This window comes from Balearica regulorum, chromosome 4 (genome assembly GCF_011004875.1).
Source record: "Balearica regulorum gibbericeps isolate bBalReg1 chromosome 4, bBalReg1.pri, whole genome shotgun sequence".
NCBI classification, from domain to species: domain Eukaryota; kingdom Metazoa; phylum Chordata; class Aves; order Gruiformes; family Gruidae; genus Balearica; species Balearica regulorum.
This window is the reverse complement of record NC_046187.1, coordinates 68,014,704-68,035,048: the sequence shown is the minus strand read 5'-3', so window position 1 is coordinate 68,035,048 and position 20,345 is coordinate 68,014,704. Positions and strand designations below refer to the sequence as shown.

At 35.8% G+C, this 20,345-nt stretch overlaps 1 protein-coding gene across 2 annotated transcripts in view; it reads left to right on the top strand.

Moving 5' to 3' along the window:
* The window catches only part of STX18 (syntaxin 18), a 73,006-nt gene that overhangs the window by 35,721 nt on the left and 16,940 nt on the right, over positions 1–20,345 (top strand). For both annotated transcript variants that reach the window (XM_075752497.1, XM_075752499.1), the window contains exons 2-6: positions 1,830–1,897; positions 14,606–14,721; positions 15,836–15,913; positions 16,012–16,078; positions 19,791–19,906. In XM_075752497.1, the coding sequence (XP_075608612.1) occupies positions 1,830–1,897; positions 14,606–14,721; positions 15,836–15,913; positions 16,012–16,078; positions 19,791–19,906 (445 nt within the window). The remainder of the gene's footprint in view (positions 1–1,829; positions 1,898–14,605; positions 14,722–15,835; positions 15,914–16,011; positions 16,079–19,790; positions 19,907–20,345) is intronic.

The following is a 20,345-nucleotide window of genomic DNA, read 5'->3' as shown; positions in this document are numbered from 1 at the left end:
TCTTTTGTAAAAATTGTCATTACCATATCAACAAAATTAAACAAATTGAATTAAAAACTATGCCAGTAATACACGGTAAGAAAAGGCAAAAGAGAAATAGCAGCAGTGCAGGATCACAGAAGATGCTGTTAGACTTTGAGGGAAAGTAGAACAAGAAGTCTCACTTCTGATGCAAATCTTGGGAACCAAGAGCTTGATGCGAGTATGGGCATAATGGTGTCATTCTAAATTCATGAAAATAGCTTTACAAATGAAGGAGAGGCAAAGTGGGGTCAGTGCAATTCAAACACACGATGACAATTTTAGCCTAAATAGAATGCTCTTTGTGACTAGATGAATTAATTACTGTAAGACAGTGTTCTTGCTTGTCATTCTGATTCTTTCTGCTTGTTAATCACTCCTAAATTGTAGCTTTTGCAATAATATTAAGATTTATTACTTACAAAATTTTGCTAATCTCTTTTCTAGTTTAGTGTTTGTTCACATATTAATGTAAATGTTTTGAAATGTGTTTCTTATGTTATATTTCTACTCTTTGTCCTCTGTAGTACTTTCTTTCTGCCTATTAAGTATTATTGTTCTACCGAAACACTGTATGACTGTTTCAAATGTTTTGCTTTCATAGTCAAGCTTAATTTACCTATTCAGCAAATTTCATGACATACTGAGTCTGCGCTGAGAAAGAGATTAGTATACAAAAACTAAGTTCCAGTGGTGATGAGAAGTAACATCTGTAGAATGGTTTAACTTATTCTTTGTACCTTATTGATCTTGCACTGATTTGAGTATTTCCCTTCTTATTGCATATGAGGGTGCTAACACACTTAAGGAAACTTTGGATCTAGTGGAGGTACTAACAGAACTCAGTTTGCTATGAATGGGATGAAATTTCCAGTGCTCTTAATCACATGGAAAACTTTAAACATGAAAAGTGGGAAAACTTTAGCCCAATACCGTGAGTTGTAGTAAAAATCAAACAGAGCAAATAATAATAGGGCAATGTATGCATGTCTATTTGCACAAGGAAACATTTTTAGTTGTGCAAATCACTACGGTCTTAGTACAATTTTTCCCTTTTTTTTTTCAGAGCTGCTGATCTTGTGAAAAAATAATTGGGGGAATTAATCTTCTATTTATCCAAACTATTCTGTGTTCTTTCTCTGTGGTTTTTTGTTTGTTTAATTACAAGGAACATTTGCATGAAAATAGGATTTTAAGACTTGAACAGCTTCTGATGCTTTTTCCCAGATACACGAGTAAACTGCATTTATTGTATTTGTCAACTAAACCAACTATTGTTTTGTAAAATTCCTTGCATGTTTTTTTACACTGAATTATTAATGAATACTTGATAATATGCTTTAGAAAGGTTCCCCCTGCCTCCCCCTTGAAAATATATACCACTAATGTGTATAATTCTCTTCCCTTTTCCTCCCCCCATCATGTCTCCTTCAAGACCTGCCAAGGAAGTCATATTGGTAGTCATCTCATTTCTGTGGCCAGTTAAACTAGAGTCCTGAGTTCCTCCATTCTCTAAAATAAGAAGCATCTTGTGCTACATCAAGTCTTTTAAATTGGACTAGTTTGCAAAAGTTCTTTCTGATTCTTTAGGAGTTTTTTAATCTTTTCAAAGAATTTTTGTAAAAACTTTTAAAATGCAAAGTGTAATATGTGAAAATTCTACTATAAAAGAGTAAATTTTATGATTCTGTTTAATTACTGAATAAATAATTTTACTAATTCATGTTTGAAGTGCGGAATTCTGACCTTTAAACGTAAAAGTAATCAGTTATCTGAGAGAAGTTTAATTATGATTTTTATTCCTCTAGATTTCTCATATTGGAAAGCTGAAAGATTTTCTTCTGCAACACAGAAAGGATTACATTAATGCTTACAGGTAAGCATTCATTGTGTTTAAATATTTACTTATTTATTTGTTTTCAGATTTTATAAAGTTAACTGCTTAAAAATCTGTAAGCATAATGACTAAAAACAAAATGTAGATTGCTTATTAATTGACTTACTGTAAGCTACTTAAGATGAAAAATAGTGCTGTCACACTAAATGGTCCTAAATGAAATGAGACTCAAAATTTGAAGATGACTTCTGGCTCTTAGGAGTGAGTTCTGAAACAAAGCAACCTGTCAGTCCAAGTCCAACACCTTTGAAGGACCTGCAGAGTATGTTCCTGAGACAGCAGGGCAGACTAGATTCCATGATCCAGGCTTGCTCTCTCACTCTGTGACACTAAACCCACCTGTTATCACTAATTATATAGTCAGTAGCATCAGCAGGTCCTGAAGGAGAATGATGCGAACTCTTCAGATTCCGGAATCTGAATCCAAACACAAGACACCATTGAGAACATGGTGTTAAGGGACAGCAGCACAGGATTTGCTTTTCTGTGACAAGAACTTCCAGGCTTCAGTTCCAGTAGCTGTTATTGTATGGAGAAAGTTTTGATTCTCTTCAGCCATTAGGAAACATTCAAAACTGCTGTATCTGCTTACTTGCTGGTAGCTTTAGTAGTAGGATTTTTAGAAAATTAAAAAACAAGTTCACAGGTTGGTGTTAGCAAGAAAAAAAAAAAAAGGGGGTGTCTTGTAGTTTGTGGATTTAACATTCTTAATGAATTACTAGATCAAGTTATTCTAAGATTTAAATGTTACTGTAACTGCTGTTTTGGTGAACTGAGTACAAATAATCATATGAGAAATGGAAAAAAATTACTTTTTTAATGAAACTCGTGTTACATGCAAACTTAGTAGTCATATTAATAGGTTGCACAATATTTCATTCCAGAAATGACAATACTTTGTCAGTATCTCTGCTTACCTAACTTTGCGGTTGTGAATAGAAGTTTAACAGTTCCAGTTGAACTAATCACCAGTTTGTTTCATGTTGTAGAAATGGGTTTGTGACACACTTAAGACTGCTGTAAATATTTATTTGAAAAAGTAGATATCCTCAGCATGTCTTCATAGCACAGATGCCACAACATCTAACTAATTCTTTTCCTTCCTTTTCAGTCTATAGCTGTGTCTAAGATAAAAAAACATGAACAGTGCAACATAACATACAGTGAATGCTGTCTTCGGGGGAAATATAATTGTCTGTGGGAAAAATGGTCACCAAAATTACCATGCTTTTGTCACACTGTCTTTTAAATTGGGGTCATCTGCCACCCTGGTTGTGCATAGGGAAGGAGGTCTTCTCCGGGACTCTGAGACTCCACTTTATTTTGAGATTCATGATTCAAAACCAAAGCTTCTAAAATTCCAACTGGATGTAAAATTGGAGGAATGTACAGTGTGCGCAGTACAGAATTAATGCATCCCAACTGGGATGTGTTAAAGAATTGGGGTGCACCCTTCGTAAAGAAGCCAATGAATTTCTATGAAGTGAAGTTTCCAGATTGTAGGGTGCAACCACTTTAAAGAAAACGTCAGCGAGCTGTTCTTGAGGTGACAAAAGTGGATCATTGTGGCAATGCCTTTTGGGGGGCGGGGGGAATATCACTTAAAACAACTTAATGTTTTCTTTTTTTTTTTTTCCCAATCATCTGAGATGCACACAACCCAGTTGGTTGGGGTTTTTTGGGGGGGAGGTATATCCAAATGAAACAATGTAGGTAAGCTTTCCCTTTTAAAATATCTTCTGAAATTTCACAATTTCCTCTGCTGTGTTTCTCCAGTCCCTCAACATAACTGCTGTATTGCATGGGGTGAGGCAGTCCTGTCTGCATTCCAGGTCTGCCACGACCCCGACTAAAGCTAAGCTGTTGCTGCAATCAAGATAGAGCAAAAGTCATCTTGGGTTGAGGATACTGAGTCCCAAGTCAGTTTAATACCTTTTTCCAAAAAGCTTCATCAGTACCAAATAGGAGCATTATCCAGACAGATATCCATCCCCCAGGACAAGTTAATAGGAACTGATGAGCCGTCTGCTGTTCCTCTGCCCGTACTGGAGGAACAGTCTTTCTGAGAACGAACTTCTAGGCCTGAAAGGGTCTGTCACAGTAATAGCAGTTCTATGCAGCCAGTGATATAAAAATGTGTCCCTAAGTAAGTTGCCAGAAGATTTCTGGCACCGTTTTTTTTGTCTCCCTGAGATTTTTAAAAGCAGTATTTTGTTGTTTCAAAAATGCAATCCAAAAATCCAAGATTTTGGCGTGCTTTATAAGTGTAAGGCCATGAGAGCTATTTGTAGTCAGTGCTGGTGAAACTGAAGCTTGGGGACGTGGGTGTCAGTTCTGCATGCAAGGTGCATGAGGAACTGCGTTTCCAAGCAGCAAGCAGTAGTGTACAGCTACGTGTTACAACTAGCTCTCTGCTTTTTAGTTCCTGTTGGAATAGGTCATGAACAACACTAGGTGGAGCTACCAATTTAATACTGAAATAACTGGGTTTACTGTTTGAAAATTTGATGTCAGTGCATAAGCTGAGAAACTGCAAATAATGGCAGTAAGAGCAGTCAGTAGTGGTTAAATTTTGGGTACTACTTGTATTTATTAACAGTAGTGTGCATAAGATTGAAAAGAGAAGTAAAAATTTGTCCAAGCTATTTTGGCTTCTAAGTTTTTAATGTTATTTTTGTAAACTCTCTTTTAACCAGTTATCATGGTAATTCTCAGTGATTTTTCTCTCCCTCTCTCTCTCATGCACACACGCACACCCGCCCCCTCAGGTATTAACTAAGGAGAGGAAAAAAGAAGTGTCATTTCCTTTATTAAATCATAAAATAATCCTCCAAATATCATCTCTGATTGCAGTTGATCCTGTCCTTAATGATAAAACTAAAAATAGATAGTACTGTCAAATTCCATACTAGATTGCTTATGCTGTTCTACACTGTGGATGCAAAGAGGGTCATAGCATCCATACTGTCAGTCTCACAGTCTTAGCAAGTGCCTCATTCATTCAAGACAGCAGTTTTAATAACTTTTCAATACTTAAGCTATGGGGAAAATTTTTAAATAATACTAAAAGGCTGTGCTGGAATTTATGTAGGAGGCTTAATTTTATTAATGAAATTTACCTACTTGGTATTTTGTCAATCCTGCTATTTGTTTTTCAACTATAGGATGATGTGTTGGTGAAATTCAGCTTTTGAATTACAAAGTTGAATTACTGCATGCCTTGTAAAACTTCTTCGTAATGTGTTACGCCCAGGTTCTTGATTGCTTCTTTGATCTTACTTTTGCAGACTCTAAATTCTTTAGTAATGGAGGGGTTTTTTGGCATACATAAAATATCCTGCTACAGAGGAGATGTCTTTTAATTAATTTTTAGAGGAAGATTTTTAGCAATGAGAAAGACAACTGGAAGAAGGGTTGATTTGAAACTAAGGCCTTGACCCATTTTATGAAACTTTAAATATTTAAACTGAAATACTTAAATTGAGTCCAAAAAGCTCAAGAGTTAGTGATTGCCTATTCGCCTTATTCCTTCTTGATTTGTTAGCTATAAAATATGTGAATGGCAAACACATGAAACTAGTGATGCAGTGATCTAAGCTTACTGACTTACAAGCTGTTGCACCTTTATCCTCTCCTGTTTATCAGGATTCATTTGCTTTCTCTTACACCTTGGTTTTCACCTTTCTATGATAAAGAACTCTTCTGTTTCATTGTCTTCCCCATTTTATCCCATCTACTGTGATTCTCTCCTCTGGATAGAACTTCTGAGAGCTTTAGCGATACTAGAGATGTGGTATCATCTTCTACTGACAGCATGAGTTACGATGGAAAGAAACTTGAAACTGGCCTGTTAGAAAACTGATTTACAGAGGCACACGTGCTTCCTTCGAAGTTCTCTCCAAATGTACAGTTATTTCTTGTCATTTGGCTAAAACAGGGGTTGTATTTGTCTTAAAATCTGTGGCAATAATAGTGAAAACTTGGGCTTTCTCTATAATACACATTTTAAGGAAAAATAATAAATAATGAAAACACTGAATGAGTAGCAAAGACTGTGAATGACTTATGTTATTATTGGTTACGCCTACTAAGGGAAGGACCGATAAGTTTATATGTACCATTGCTTTTATTTAACATTAGAGCTTTGTCTTAAAGAAAAATAAGTTAAATAATTTTATTTTTTTGCTGGCTTCATATATGCATTCCAAAGCTAAGGAAGCCCTTTGGTTATCATACTCAGTGATCAGTGAACACATTCAGTGGCAGGGTATTTAATAAGAAACATGTAGCTAAATCATGGGACATTGCATCATTGCTGTTCCCGCTAATAGTAGCCGTCTCTGAGCTGTCACTTGTGATGGTGTTAACTACAGCCTGTCTCCAAGAATTTTGGAAAGAAGTGAAACACATCAAGAAGTGCTTTAGGATATCTCAGCGTATTTGAAAATTAGTTAGTTTCTATTGGAAAATGTTCTCACAATGCTTCAAACTAGCAATGGTAAACAATATTTGGATATTTGTTCATGTCTGATTGTTTATCTCGGGGGACTTCCTCATCAGCTTTTTCAAGTAGGCTTATTAAGAGTGGGTTTTAGAAAGCACACGTGAGGTGTAGTCCTTGAGGCAATGTATGGGAAAAATAACCAAGGACTTTTCCTTAAAACAGAACTGATTATCTTTTTTTTTAAAGTTTACTTGATAATCACAAAAGTAATTTTCAGTTGATGAGTAAATATTGTAAACACCAGACATTTATATAATAGAAAATTATCCCTATCAGATTGTGATCTTTAAGGACTTTGCAGCAATGTTGCATTTGGCTAATGCATATCTTTAGTGAGTTAGTGATGAGCAGTACCTTAAAAAAAAAACCAACCAAACAAAAAAACCCAAACCCCAAACCAAAAAATGCCCCTTCCTGACTCTATACAGGCTGAATATCAGATTCTTTTTCTTATCTTCTAAGTGATATGCTGATGACACTTGTTGACTTTAGCGGAATAATTTCTCATTTATGTTGCCATAACAGAAAAATCAATAGTACCTTTCCTTTTTTCAGTTCTGTAGAGAATTAGCTGTAAGGATAGGTGGCTATTTTTTTTGTCTCCCTTTGGTCGTAAACTGTTTCCAGCAGAGCAAGTTCATCACTCTTCCTGGACAGGAGAAGGCAGGAATGCTTGGTTCCTGCAGATGTTGACAAGGCGTGGGTGCTTTTTTATTTTTCATTTTAAGCAAACTGGGATCATTCCTTTCAGATGAGAATTGTTACTTACTTTCCCATTTTTACTGTATGACTGCTATACATTCTATATATTCTTCCTCTTAGTCCATTTGCTGTAATCATTCCTACACTGCTTTCTGCACAGTGCTGTATGAGATCCTATCTTCAGTCTTTGGTAAACTGTCTGATGTTTCATCTGTGAACAAGTTGTGCCTTTGCTTTTCATCATCGGCTCCTTCATGTTTTGATCACTGAACCGCCAAGGCAGTTTGCACTTTTGTGTTAAATATTGTCTGAGGAATGAGCTGTCGTGCCCTAACAGTTGGGAATTTGAAATGGTCCTCTTGGGATTCCTCCACAGCCTCCAGTTTCTCTGAAGGATCTTTCAAGGTTTAGACAGTTTAACTAGTTATTCCTAGTGCTTTAATTGCATATTGGAAAGGAACTGAAAGAATTCTAGATTTTGACCACAGAGCACCTCATACTTGAAAGGAAAATTTTTGAGAGAAGAGTTTTCGATCTGGAATTATTAGACATCTAATTTATAGTCTTCTGCAACTGCAGAGATAGCTATGTAGTTCGTCAGTGTAGCATAGGTTGGTTCTGAGTAGAAATGTTTTTTTCCACAGGAAAGGCTTCATGAGTGGCTTCTGACATGTCTTCGTTACATGCTTCTGTAGTCCTGTACAGTTAAGTGTTTGAACACTTCATATGTTGCTTATTGCAAATAATATACTTTGAAAAAATTCTAAACAGATTATCTTTATGTCTTAAAAAATAATGTTGATGCCCAGTAATTATGCCTCTTGCCCTAGCGTCTATCTCCCTAGTAAAGCTGAAAAAAATAAAGCAGCAATATATTGGTTACATGTTTGCCATCTAACAGAAAATTGTTGAATGCTTACTCTGTGTTTTGTGGACAGTGTTTCCTTGGCTTAACCAATAAACAAAACGAAAAGTAGGCATTAAAGGGCTTTAAAAATAGTGTCTTAGTGACTCCAGACTGTTTTCTTGTCTTGACTTAATCGTGTGTTTGCAAGAAGGAAGGCTTTTTATACTAAAATAGTAAAACATGCAGATGATCTGTAAGGACTTTCTTTATGGAGGAGTATATTGTATTTTCCTGTTCTCCAGGGAATTATTTTCGACTTTTGTTGTTGTTTATTGTACTAAGTTAATATATTCATTTTAGAAATAGTAATTCTTCACAGCAGCATTCTGGAATTTCTCAGCAATAATTTACAAAACTGAAAATACTAATTCAGGTATGCCTGTACTGCCTGTTCTAGTAGCTGAAGCTTCCCCACAGCCTTGAGAAAAAGAAAAAAATGTTTTAAGTAAGTTGTTGTGGAGTGTTTTGTCGTTTCAGTAGGCAGGTTTTACCTTGGATTTATGTTGGACAACATTTGGATGGAAAGAAGCAGTAAATTAAAATGCACAAAACATAATAAATAATGTTTAAATTTAGTACTTCAATAAGAAACAAAATAATTTAGAACATACTAGATGTCCAAAGGGAAAATATTTTAAAATGTCTGCCATATTTACAACTAAGATTATACATATGTGTGTATATGTGCATATACCTACACACTGATGTGTGTGAGAGGGAGTATTTACATATATATTTGTAAGGCAATATCTGCAGGTGGTAAATTTGGCATATTTCTGCTAAAACAGTACATATCAGTATTTTAGAACTGGTTTATTTCAGCTTCTTGCTTCTCTGTCTTTTGTAATACATTGTTGGAGGAAAATCAAGTTTTTCTGCTCGATTTGGCATCTTTATTGAATCAGTAAGCAGAAAATATTTTATGCACCAGCAGAAGGAGTTACTAATTCCAAAAGCTGATGTAACGCCTCCATCAGCTCTGGTTCCTCATGCTTTGCCAGCAGAACAGGATCATAGAAATGATAGGCTGGAAGCAGCATGGCTGACACATTCAAAAAGAGAATGACTGGGTCATTCTACCGCTGTGTTTTACTTGCATTTAAATACTTGTCTTGGTGCAGATTTCATATCCTCCCTCTACTTTTTCCTGTTTCCTTATCTATGCTACTAGAATTTTTTAATTTTTTTTTTACCTAAGTTATTTTGGTTTCTCCTCAGTCTCTCCTAGAATCAACAATTACAGTGTATTTGGGTTTTTGTATGTGTTCTCTTCGACCTTTGATCACACTTTTTCCACTCCTTTGGACACTATCCCACTTGGTGTTGCAATGAGGTGCTGAAATGAAACAAAACTCCAGCTGAGGCCTTGCCCAAAACGAAGGATAGCAGAAAGATTACCTTTCATTTGTAATGGATTATACGGCATTTATGCATCCTGTTGTAATGCTGACTTTTTATGCAACAACATGTTGTTGTTATGTTTGGTTTATGATCCAGTATGATCCCAGATGACTTTCTGAAGAACTATTCCCTAATCAGTTGTTCCCATTCTCTGTGGGTTCAGATAATTGTTCCTGCTGCAACAAAGAGCCTCTGACCATTCCGTATTCAAATTCTTCGTGTCATTTCTCCAAGTTGGCAGTATTGTTTTGAATTGAAGTCTTGTTCTCTTGATACAGTTTTAATCCACTTAGCTTTATGCCTCTGCAAATTAATAAGTGTATACTCCATTCTACTGCCTGAGTTGCTAATGAAAGTATTAAATAGTATCAGATTCAGGGCGAACCCCTGTGGAACACAACTCAGTGTGTCCTTCTGTTTTGTATGTAACTACTCCCAAGTTCAGCTTTTCAAACAGTTTCGTATCCACATGGTGCTTCTTTCTTCTGACTTATTTGCTGGTAGCTTATGAGAATGTCATGTGAGATGGTAACAAAAGCCTCACTAAAGAGAAGATATATAGCAGTAATCGCTTTTCATCCATCCGTAAGACCTATTACTGCATCCCAGAAGTAAATTACACTGTGTATGACTTATTGATACATCTTGGCTACTGATTATTTTTTTTGTTCTTTCCTAAGCGCTTAAAAATTGTTTGATTGTTTGTTCTTGTGTTTTCCTAGGCTGTGCTCTATAAGTCTTCTCCTCTTTATTTTTTCCTTAACCCTATTTTTTAAAAATAGTTGCTACACTTCATCTTTTCATCAACTTAGCACTTCCTTATTCTCCCCTAGTTCTTGACAGTGAGGATACATCCTTTCATTTGATGTATTTCCTATTTTAGATGTTTCTCTTACGAATATTTTCAGAGTAATCTCTTGTTATCATTGACATCCCTTGCCAGTTGTGTCTCATCCTGCCCTTGACCCTTTTCTGATTGTGTCCCTATATGCTGTGTTCCCTTAGATTTGTCAGTAGCAATTGGACATAATTTGCACTTTCTGTATTCTGCTTTTTGCCTTTGAGCTCAATGAAGAGCTCATGAAGTAGCTAAGTTGATCTCTTACTGCATTGCCTATTCTTACCCTTTCATCAAGGGCAGAATTGCAAATTATTATTTTGTCGTTTCTATGTGAAAACTACTAGTTCACCTGAATTATTTTCTGTTCCTTTTTAGATTTCCCTTTTCTATGCAATTTAACCTACTAATTTTCCTAGGTGATTGAAGTCTGCCTACTTGATGGCCATTGTCTTTATCTTACTTTTCACCCACCCTCTTAAAAATGAGAAATAATGCAAGTTGCCTTCCAGCCCAAGTTTCTCGTGAAGTTTTCTCCTATTGATTAGGATAAAAATCTAGAATAATTTATTTTCCTCCTTTCTCCCTTCTTTATCTGCGTGTATTAGCCAGTGTGTGTCTTGGGTTGCTTCTGAAAAACCTAGTTCATTTGACCTTTCTTGATTTAATGATGTGTCAGCTCATTGCTGTGATATTGCCACTGCACTTCTGAGCAAGTATTTGTATCTCTGACATATAGGACACAGCTGGATTTTTTTGTTTGGTTGGGTTTGGGGGTTTTTGTGTTTTTGCTTTTTTCTTGGCCTGTTTTTTTTTTTTTTTAAATGAATGGTTCCTTTTATGGTAAGGCTAGAATATGGTGATGAGATGGATTTTCAGTATGTTTTCCATGTGCAGATTTACTGGGGAGCGCAGTGGGGACTTCAGTACCCTGTTAGTACTAGTGGATACCATATGTGTTTTGGCATAATGGGATGTTATTCTATGACTCCGTTCTTGCCTTCCCAAGCAGGTTGTGTTTCAGGTATCCTTGCCTCCAAGTGGCTTGACCAGCTCTTGTTCAAAAGCACCAGTACCAGACACTATGTAAGCTGTAAGCAGTTATAAAAGGAAAAGTATTCTATTTCTTTTTTACTGGATTAAGCTGTATTTTGCTACCTTTGAAGCTGTGAAATTCCTATTTAAGAATTTGATCTACCATATTTTTGTATTAGCAACTATGAAAAGTAACTGAACAACTTGTTTCCCCGTGTTAAAGCTGTTACAGTTATTCTCAGTGTATCACTATATCACTACTAGTTACACTGTCAGTAAAAAATAAAGCGTGCTGGAGGCAGTTTTTTCATATGTATTTCTAAGTCAGGCTGGGTGGAGAATGGATTGAGAACAGCCCTGAGGAGAAGGACTTGGGGGTGTTGGTGGACGAGAAGCTTAACATGAGCCGGCAGTGTGCGTTTGCAGCCCAGAAAGCCAACCGTGTCCTGGGCCGCATCAAAAGAAGCGTGACCTGCAGGTCAAGGGAGGTGATTCTCGTCCTCTGCTCTCATGAGACACCGCCTGGAGTACTGCATCCAGCTTTGGGGTCCCCAGTACAAGGAGGACATGAAGCTGTTGGAGCAAGTCCAGAGGAGGGCCATGAAGCTGATCGGAGGGCTGGAGCACCTCTCCTGTGAAGACAGGCTGAGAGAGTTGGGGCTGTTCAGCCTAGAGAAGAGAAGGCTCCAGGGAGACCTCATAGCAGCCTTCCAGTACCTAGAGTGGCCTGCAGGAAAGCTGGAGAGGGACTGCTTACAAGGGCATGTAGTGACAGGACAAGGGGTAATGGCTTTAAGCTGAAGGAGGGTAGATTTAGATTAGATATTAGGAAGAATTCTTCACTGTGAGGGTGGAACAGAGAAGTTGTGGATGTCTTCTGCCTTGGAAGTGTTCAAGGCCAGGTTGGATGGGGCTTTGAGCAACCTGACCTAGTGGAAGGTGTCCCTGCCCACGGCAGGGGATTGGAACTAGATGACCTTTAAGGTCCCTTTCTACGTGGGCCACTCTATGATTCTTTGATTTAAAAGAAATTTCTGGTTTGCATTTTGTAATCTTTTTTTAGCCCTGTATGTTAAAAAGTGCATGGAAAGCATAGAACTCTGCAAGTACCACAAAGCTTGGCAGGGTACAAGAACCTAGACATATAAAGACAAGAACTTTATAGTCTGTTCAGTAGTAGATCAGCTAGAACTTATTATTGTAATCTGAAATAGAGTGGAGATTTTTTTGCTTCATCAAGGGGCCATCATGAAGCTGTTACTCCGTCCTTGTTTTCCATGTTAATCTATGTGCATTAACATGCTCAAGTAACTCTCTAGGCAGGGCTCGCTGAACGATGTTACGCATTATCCCATACCAGATGATCTTGATGGTCCCATTCTGTCTGGGCATGTGCAGAGATTGGTGTAGGAATGGATTTTGTGGCTTTACACATGCTGAGAACTTGCTTATGCCACAGACTAGTAATAAAAAGCCCCATCTATATGGGCTGTGCAAAGGGGGTGGAGGAGAGGTCCTAATATCTTTAACAATATGAGCTATCTTACATTGCATCTGTAACTATCAACATGTCATATTGACCAAGCTGTGGAAAGCCTCTTCATCAGATGTCTCTAAAATCGGACATTTTCAAGTCTTTCATCATTCAGACGCTGCTTTTGCAGAGAGTACAAATTAGAGTTATAGGTTAGAAGATCACTGATTACAGCTGTGATAGGGATAGTGCCACAAATTTATGAAACCCATCTGTCCTGACCAAAGGACAGGGTTACAGCTAGTAAAATGTAAGTAGAAACGCTATTTATGACTACTTTTCTGTAAGTTTTCTGTGACTTATAAAAAATAGTAACATTCAGAATAGTTTTAACCACAGGGAAGAAAAAAGCCCTGATATTTAGATGTCAAATACATGACAGTGTTGGAAACAAACAAGACACAGAATATTACTTCTAATTAGTTTGTCGTACTGCTTGCTGGCTAATCTGGGCTTGTGTACTAGCTGGCCAGTAAGCAGAAACTAATTTTCAAGCCAGATGAACCATGTGCTGCTTTTTTCATGTGCAACCAGTCACATGGGATGGGAATGAAGAGGTTTTAGTCTAATGCTCAAGGACATTAGAGTACGCTTAAAACTTTGTGGAGGAGATCTGGGGACCGACGCTGACAGTACATTGAAGGTAGAGGAAGGAACTGGTGGTTTCGTTGGTGATGAGAGATGATGAGGTGGGGTGATGTGAATTGGTTGTAGGCATTCCTGTGACAGGGACTGAAGCAGACACAGGGAAGATTTGGCATTGTTGCAGTGAAGTGTGCAAGAGATCTCTAAGTGTAGCAGACGAGCTTTGCAAACTGAAGATACCTTCTTTTTACTTGTATTACTGCATGATATAGTTGCATTATACATACCTTGAACAAGTGGGGAAATTTGCACAGATAAATAAAAATTGAAATTAAAATGAGGTTTTCTTTCCTTTTTCTTAAAAGCAAATATAATAGACTGTGATGACTGTATCATCAGGAAGCCTAAGATGAACATAGGATAAGCTGCTGTAGCCAAGTTTTATCATCCTGTCATCTATGGCTGTGGAAACACTGTTAAATACAGTTATACAGTATGCTTTTGTGTATTAAGTGTGTTAATATTTTACTGACATTTTTTAACAGAAAGATATATTAATCCTATTACAAAATATTAAATACAATAATGTATCATCTAAAATAGAAATAAACAATTGGAACAGGTTTTAATAAATCTTACAATGACTTGATATTAAAAATGTGCATTATTTTCCAGTGTTGTTCTTTACTGTGGTTTGAACTCACAGATTTCATAGCACAGCTACTTTAAAAATGAAGCTCAGTATTTAGGATAATGAAAACACACATTTAAGTAAAGTAAGTTCAATTTTTTTGTATTTCTTTCAACATTTGATCTGCACCTTTATCCTACTTGTTTTTAGAATTGAAAAATGCTTCATTGGAATAAGTACTGAGGGTAACCATAAATTTTCTAGCTGTGTTTTCTCCTTATCTGCTCAATATTTGATCATGTACGAGATGGTAGGATATATTGCTTTTTCATCTCTTACTAGTCAAAAATGTTTTAAAAAAACATCTCAGCTTTATAGAAGTTGGCATTTTTCTCAGTGATGGTTATTGTACTTTTTACTTCTTTTTCTGTGAAAATCAGTGTTGCAGCAGAGCTTCTGTGGAGATGGTGAGTGGGGAGAAGGTCTAAGATGTGTACTTGTAGATATTATGTTGGGGATTTCTTAAATGACAGTTTGTCTTGTTTCTCAGCCATATTATGTCTGACTATGTGAGGATGACAGATACAGAGCGTGATCAGATAGATCAAGATGCTCAGATATTTATGAGGACATGTGCCGATGCCATTCATCAGCTGAGAACAGAAGGTAAACGGAGCAACTCTTAAATGTTTTTTCTTAGTTATGGATAAAGGCTGATATAATGCTGAATATTGGATGGTGAATCTGAAATGCTTTTGGAAAGAGATTGGTGACGTCTCATTGCCTCTTTGTTTGCACCTGTGTAATCCCATTGACTGATTAGTACTGTACTTAATTTTCTATAATGTTAGTGGAAGGAGAAGCTAGAGCATGAAATTTTATTAATTTGTTCAAATATGCTAATTAGCAAGTGTAAAAAAGATAGTCTTAAATATTTGCTACTTGAGTAGTAATTTTGCAGTGTGGCACAGAGGCCTGAACTAAACTCAATGATTGTGTCTTTCTAGCTTGTCCAACTGTAAGGTATTACGAGTATAATCTTTCCAAATTTGAGATAATCGAATAACTTTAACAGAGCCCTGATAAAGTACCAGCTTGAGTATGGGATCATGCCTTTACAACACTGCCTTAGGAAAGTTGTGGAGAGAACTTCTGTTTTGCCATTTCCAAGTTGACTTGCTCTGTGTGTATGTGTTTTATCAATATACCAATGATTTTCATCAGCTTTGAAATGCCATCTAAACATAGTTGTAGCATTATTCAGAATCATTGCAAGTCAGTCATGCATAGGAACTTCATAGTATCAAAATAAGAAATATTAATATATATGAATTAAAAGGATGCTTGACACAATAAATCCCAAATATTTACACATAGTCTATATACTGGAGAATTAAAAATGTTAGAAGTTCAAATATTTTGTGCAAGTTAAGTCTCTAGATCTGTTTTGCTATGCTTATCTTGGTGACATCTATTCTTGTTTAGAAATTTAATTGACATAATGTGACTCAGTGGCATATGTAACAAGTCAATAACATAAATATTTTAAGACACAAGTTTTTTAAGCTTTTGCTTTGTTGTAATGATTTGCTGTTTTCAGAACCTATATTTAAATATAGCTATGTTCCAAATACTATTTCAAATTTAATACTACTATATAACACATATAAAATGTTAATAGGCTCTTGAATATGACTTGCTTATCAACTGAAAATGCAAATTTCAGTGTAATTCAGTAAAAACTTAAAAGACTATATTTTATCTTTCTTTTGTATTTCAGCACACAAGGGTGTCCAGTCTGCTCAGGTAAAGGAGCACAGAACAGCTGTCTTGGACTTCATTGAAGATTACTTAAAAAGTACTTAGTAATTATTGAACGGTTAAAAACGAATGATTGCATTTTCCGAGAAAGAAATAATGCTCTTCTAACCTATTGTGTACTGCTATCCTCAACAGGAGTGTGTAAGCTGTATTCTGAACAGAGAGCCATCCGAGTTAAGCGAGTGATAGATAAGAAGAGATTGTGAGTACTGTCAAAAATAGTTTACCTTTCATTTGTAGGACATTCAACAAAACTATTATTCATGTTTAGATTCTAAGGAGATTGAAATCTGTAGTTGGATGAGCAACTTCTGCTGTCAGCAGGTGCATTCCAGGGCACTCCTACACTTCTGGCATGTGAAGTTAAGTCTGTAAATGGCAGAGTGCCACTATAGTGTTGTAGTTTCCATTTATGTAGAAGACTAAAGGACCAAAGCAGTAGAATGTGAGTTAACATACCTATTGGACTTCTACAAATGCAACAAAATATTTTTGTCTGTCCCACTAAGTAATATTCTGCATAAATGTGAAATCCTTCACATTGGTTATATGTCTCAAAGGTGTTATTTAGGATACTGTCTGTTTAGGTACAAGAGAGATTCACTCTTCTCTCCTATTCTTTTTGCCTTTTTTTTCTTCTTTCTTTTTTTTTTTTTTTTAAGCCACCATCTTTCTGCTAAAGCAAGTGATTATGTTGTAAATAAATGCTGCTTGAGATGGCAGGTCTTCATGGCAAGTAGAAACACGACAAAAATCTTGTATGTAACTTTTTAATTGAAACAAAAGAGTTTCTGCTTCTTATCGTGGCATATGTTCAGGCTGCTAATGTAGAGTTGAAAATGTCTAGGAGAAGTTAAAGATGATGTGCTTGCTGGCTTTTTCATCTGTTTTGGGTTGGGTTTTGGGGTTGGGTTTTTTTTTTGTTTTAGTCAAGTGTCAGAAAACATACCTTTTTTCAGTTCTTTTTCTGCATACTCTCAAGTGTAAGAATGACAGGGAGAATTAACAGGTTTGCAATATATTTAATAGCTGAAAGGCTTTCCATGTCTTCTCAATCTGCATTATTTGAATTCTAACCTTAAGTTCTGTTATGTACATTTTAACTAAAAAATAACAAATTCTAGAACATACGCATCAATAAATAAATTCTTGAGTGTTTTTCCAAGACTTGATGCTGCTTTATCAGTTTGGTGTTTGGCTCAACCAGCTATTTACATTGAAACTAGAGAGATGTTTTCAGAAATCCATAAGTACGTTTTATTCAGAATGATTCAGTATGATTAAGCCCAATTAGATTCACTCAGATGTATCCTCCTGAGACCTAATAGTAGTACAAGCCAAAACCAAGTAAACAAAATACTCCAAACTGGCTCTGAAATTTGGTAAGAAGTAATGATAGAAAAGTAAGGCATTTGGTATTTTTGTAACGCCCATAACTTTTCAGAAGAAACATACAGAAATAAACGGTGTGATATTTTTTTTGTGTGTAAAAATCCATAACCTTATCAGTGTCCTTCACGCTAAAAACTTCAAATAAAAATAGCATAGTTCCTGAAGTTAGAGAATTGGCTAACAAATTCCAGCTCTTCTGTTTGTTGTACTCTTATAGTATTGTTTCCAAGATTTCTCAGATGACTAAACAAAGAAAACAGCTTAATTTCATGTATGTTAAACATGGAGCAATGAAAGAGCTATTTCAGAAGTTGGAATACCACTTAATTAAAGAGCTATAAGGCATTAAAAAATAACCCAGAAGATGCAGTCCTTTTATGTAATATTGGAGGATACCTCTCTGCCTCTTTTTATGGATGGAAGAACTCGGAAACAGATGTTGACTAGGTGGAGTCTGTATGCATTGTAGATGTGATGTAATGGCTAAATTGTCATTTAAATTAAAATTAAATTTAAATAAATCGTAGGCCATAAACCAATCTTTATGATGACTGGAAGAAAAATTATCTTTTTTCATATGCCTTCAACTAGTTGATTCGTAACCTCCCCAAGGATTTCAACAGACGCTTTATGTGATAAGAAGAACGCGTTCATCACTTAAAAGAACTAGGCATTCTTTAAATAGTGCATCCCAGGCATTTTGTTCATTTTTAATTGAAAACTTGTACATTAGCATACTGTGCAAAGTAAGGACAACAAACAATAAAGGAATACATTTATTTAAAAGTAAATTAATCCTAGTGCAGATCTTCTTTCCTGCAATTTAGCCAGCTTAAAATACGTGCATACCAGACAATACTGAAAGGTTTGCAGCAGAAATATACTTCATCGTGTTTCCTTTTATATTGATAAACACCCTAAGCTCCTCAAAAAATTGCCTGAGTGTTATAATTTTCTTATATAAGTTGCCTTTATGAATTAACTTGTATTTTTTGATTAAAAAGTTCTGCAAATTACATAGGGCTAATTTATCAGAAGGAAAAGTTGAGAAATAGAAACACAAGCAGCTCTTCCTGTAAAGGTACTTGGTTGTGGTTTTCAGTTTTGGTTTATTCATATTCAAAATTTCATTTCAATTTTAAACTTTTTTCATTAGAACATCTTGTGAATTATGTATGCAATTATTCAAATCAAGCTGATATTTTTATTTGGGGAATTGATGTTTTATTAATATCAGAACTATTATTTGAACTACATGGACAACCTGATAAGTCTTTTTTTCCTCATTATTAGGCAAATTTGGGACTCGAGAGGGAGGAGATGAGAGGAGCTCTTTTTTGTAAAATTACCAAAAGCCCAGTACTTGCAGAGTTTTTAAAACTACAAAAGGTTCCCTGGTACTGTTTTTTCTTGTTTAACGTAGTCAGTCAGTGATGACTAATGCATTATATTCTGTTTTTCTGAGAATTTTCTAATTATGGGTTAGAATTTAGACACAATACAAAGGAGGAGAGGAAGACAAAATGCAACACCTTCTGTTAAGCAGCAGGGGAAGATTGCAGATCATAATGAGATTAACTGGATTATATTTGAGAGTGGAGGAAGTGATGAAGGTGGCACAGCAGGTGATTTAGTTCATTCTTTTTGGGGTTTTTTTTTTTAGCTTTCCGAACAGCATAAACGCTAAACGTTTAACAGTCCGCTACGGAGCGGTTACAGAATTCATTGTAGATAACAATAAACCACAGAGGTTTACTGGAAAAAATATGTTGCCACTAATTTTAAATTTTTTTGGTGCCACAGCGAAACATACTTGCCAAGTACTTAATATATAATCACCGAATATGCTTCTCACTTTTTCATTGCCTTTGTATTAAAATTATATAGCAGGGACTTAGATGTAGTATGTATCTGTCCACTACAAACAATTTTTCTTTTCCTTGCTTCTAAATGGTCTATTGTGTCTTTTGGCAGATAAGGTAAGGATCACTTTCATCCTGGTTAAACTATTCTTTAAAGCTAGTTAAATAAAAATACTAGTGTCAGGAAAAAGCTAATTCTGTTGTATGTTCTTACTTTTCCTTTATGATAATTGACAATATAAAGTAAAATTGTAATTATTACTTGAAAAAAATGAAATAGTGGTGTTGGCTATGGCTACTAAAAAGAATTTTCAGTATGACCAAAATGTTGGCTGGTTTGGGTTTTTTAAAAAGATATATATATTAATACACTGGATTTTTGAAAGGAAGTTTAATAAAATGTCCATGTTTTTATGCTATAGCCTTCAAAATTATCCTCAACTCTGAACATGTAATGTATTTTGTTCAACAATCCCAGCCATGCTCTCTTTGCTTTTGTAATAATATTTCAGTGAAAGTTGCTAAGTACGTTTTGTATCTTGACTGGGAAATCCTTAATGTGAAGTTTGTAAGAGTTAAAGTGTCAAATTTAATCTGTGGTTCTTGTCATTTTAGAGAAATTCGCCTGGGTGAGTTAAATTATAGCTCTTTTGCTTCTAGGTCCAGACTTGAACCTGAGCAGAGCAATGTGTCCAAGTCACCTCTTTCCCCTGAAAAATCTTCACAGAATCCTGTGGATGATTCTGAAGAAAAGCTTTCTGCTGAGGAAAGCAAAGGTAAGAATAAAACATAGTTAGATTTCACTTTTTGAAGGCATGTCTGTTCAATAGTACTTCCTTCACAGTATAAGGGCCTGTTCCTGTGACTTGCATTTCTTCTATTTTCATCTTCCCTGAGTTGATCAGGCTTTTGTGAAGTACATTGTGAGACTGAGGAAGCACAATCTTAAACTTTTTGACATGCTTTTTCCAACCAGCTAAAAATGTCTTATGCCTTGCTGCATTCCTCGTCCTCTCAAAAAATTCTCTGTGAACGCTTTCTTTTTTATTTCTTTTTATCAATATCCATCTACTTCTGACATCTGTCTGATTTTTCCACATTCCTTTCATTAACGGCAAGGAATTGGAAAGTAGCTGAACAACTTTCTGGGAACATTTTCTAGTTTTTAAGCACAGAGGCCTTGAGTTGGACACTTCTGCAGTAGGAACTCAAAGG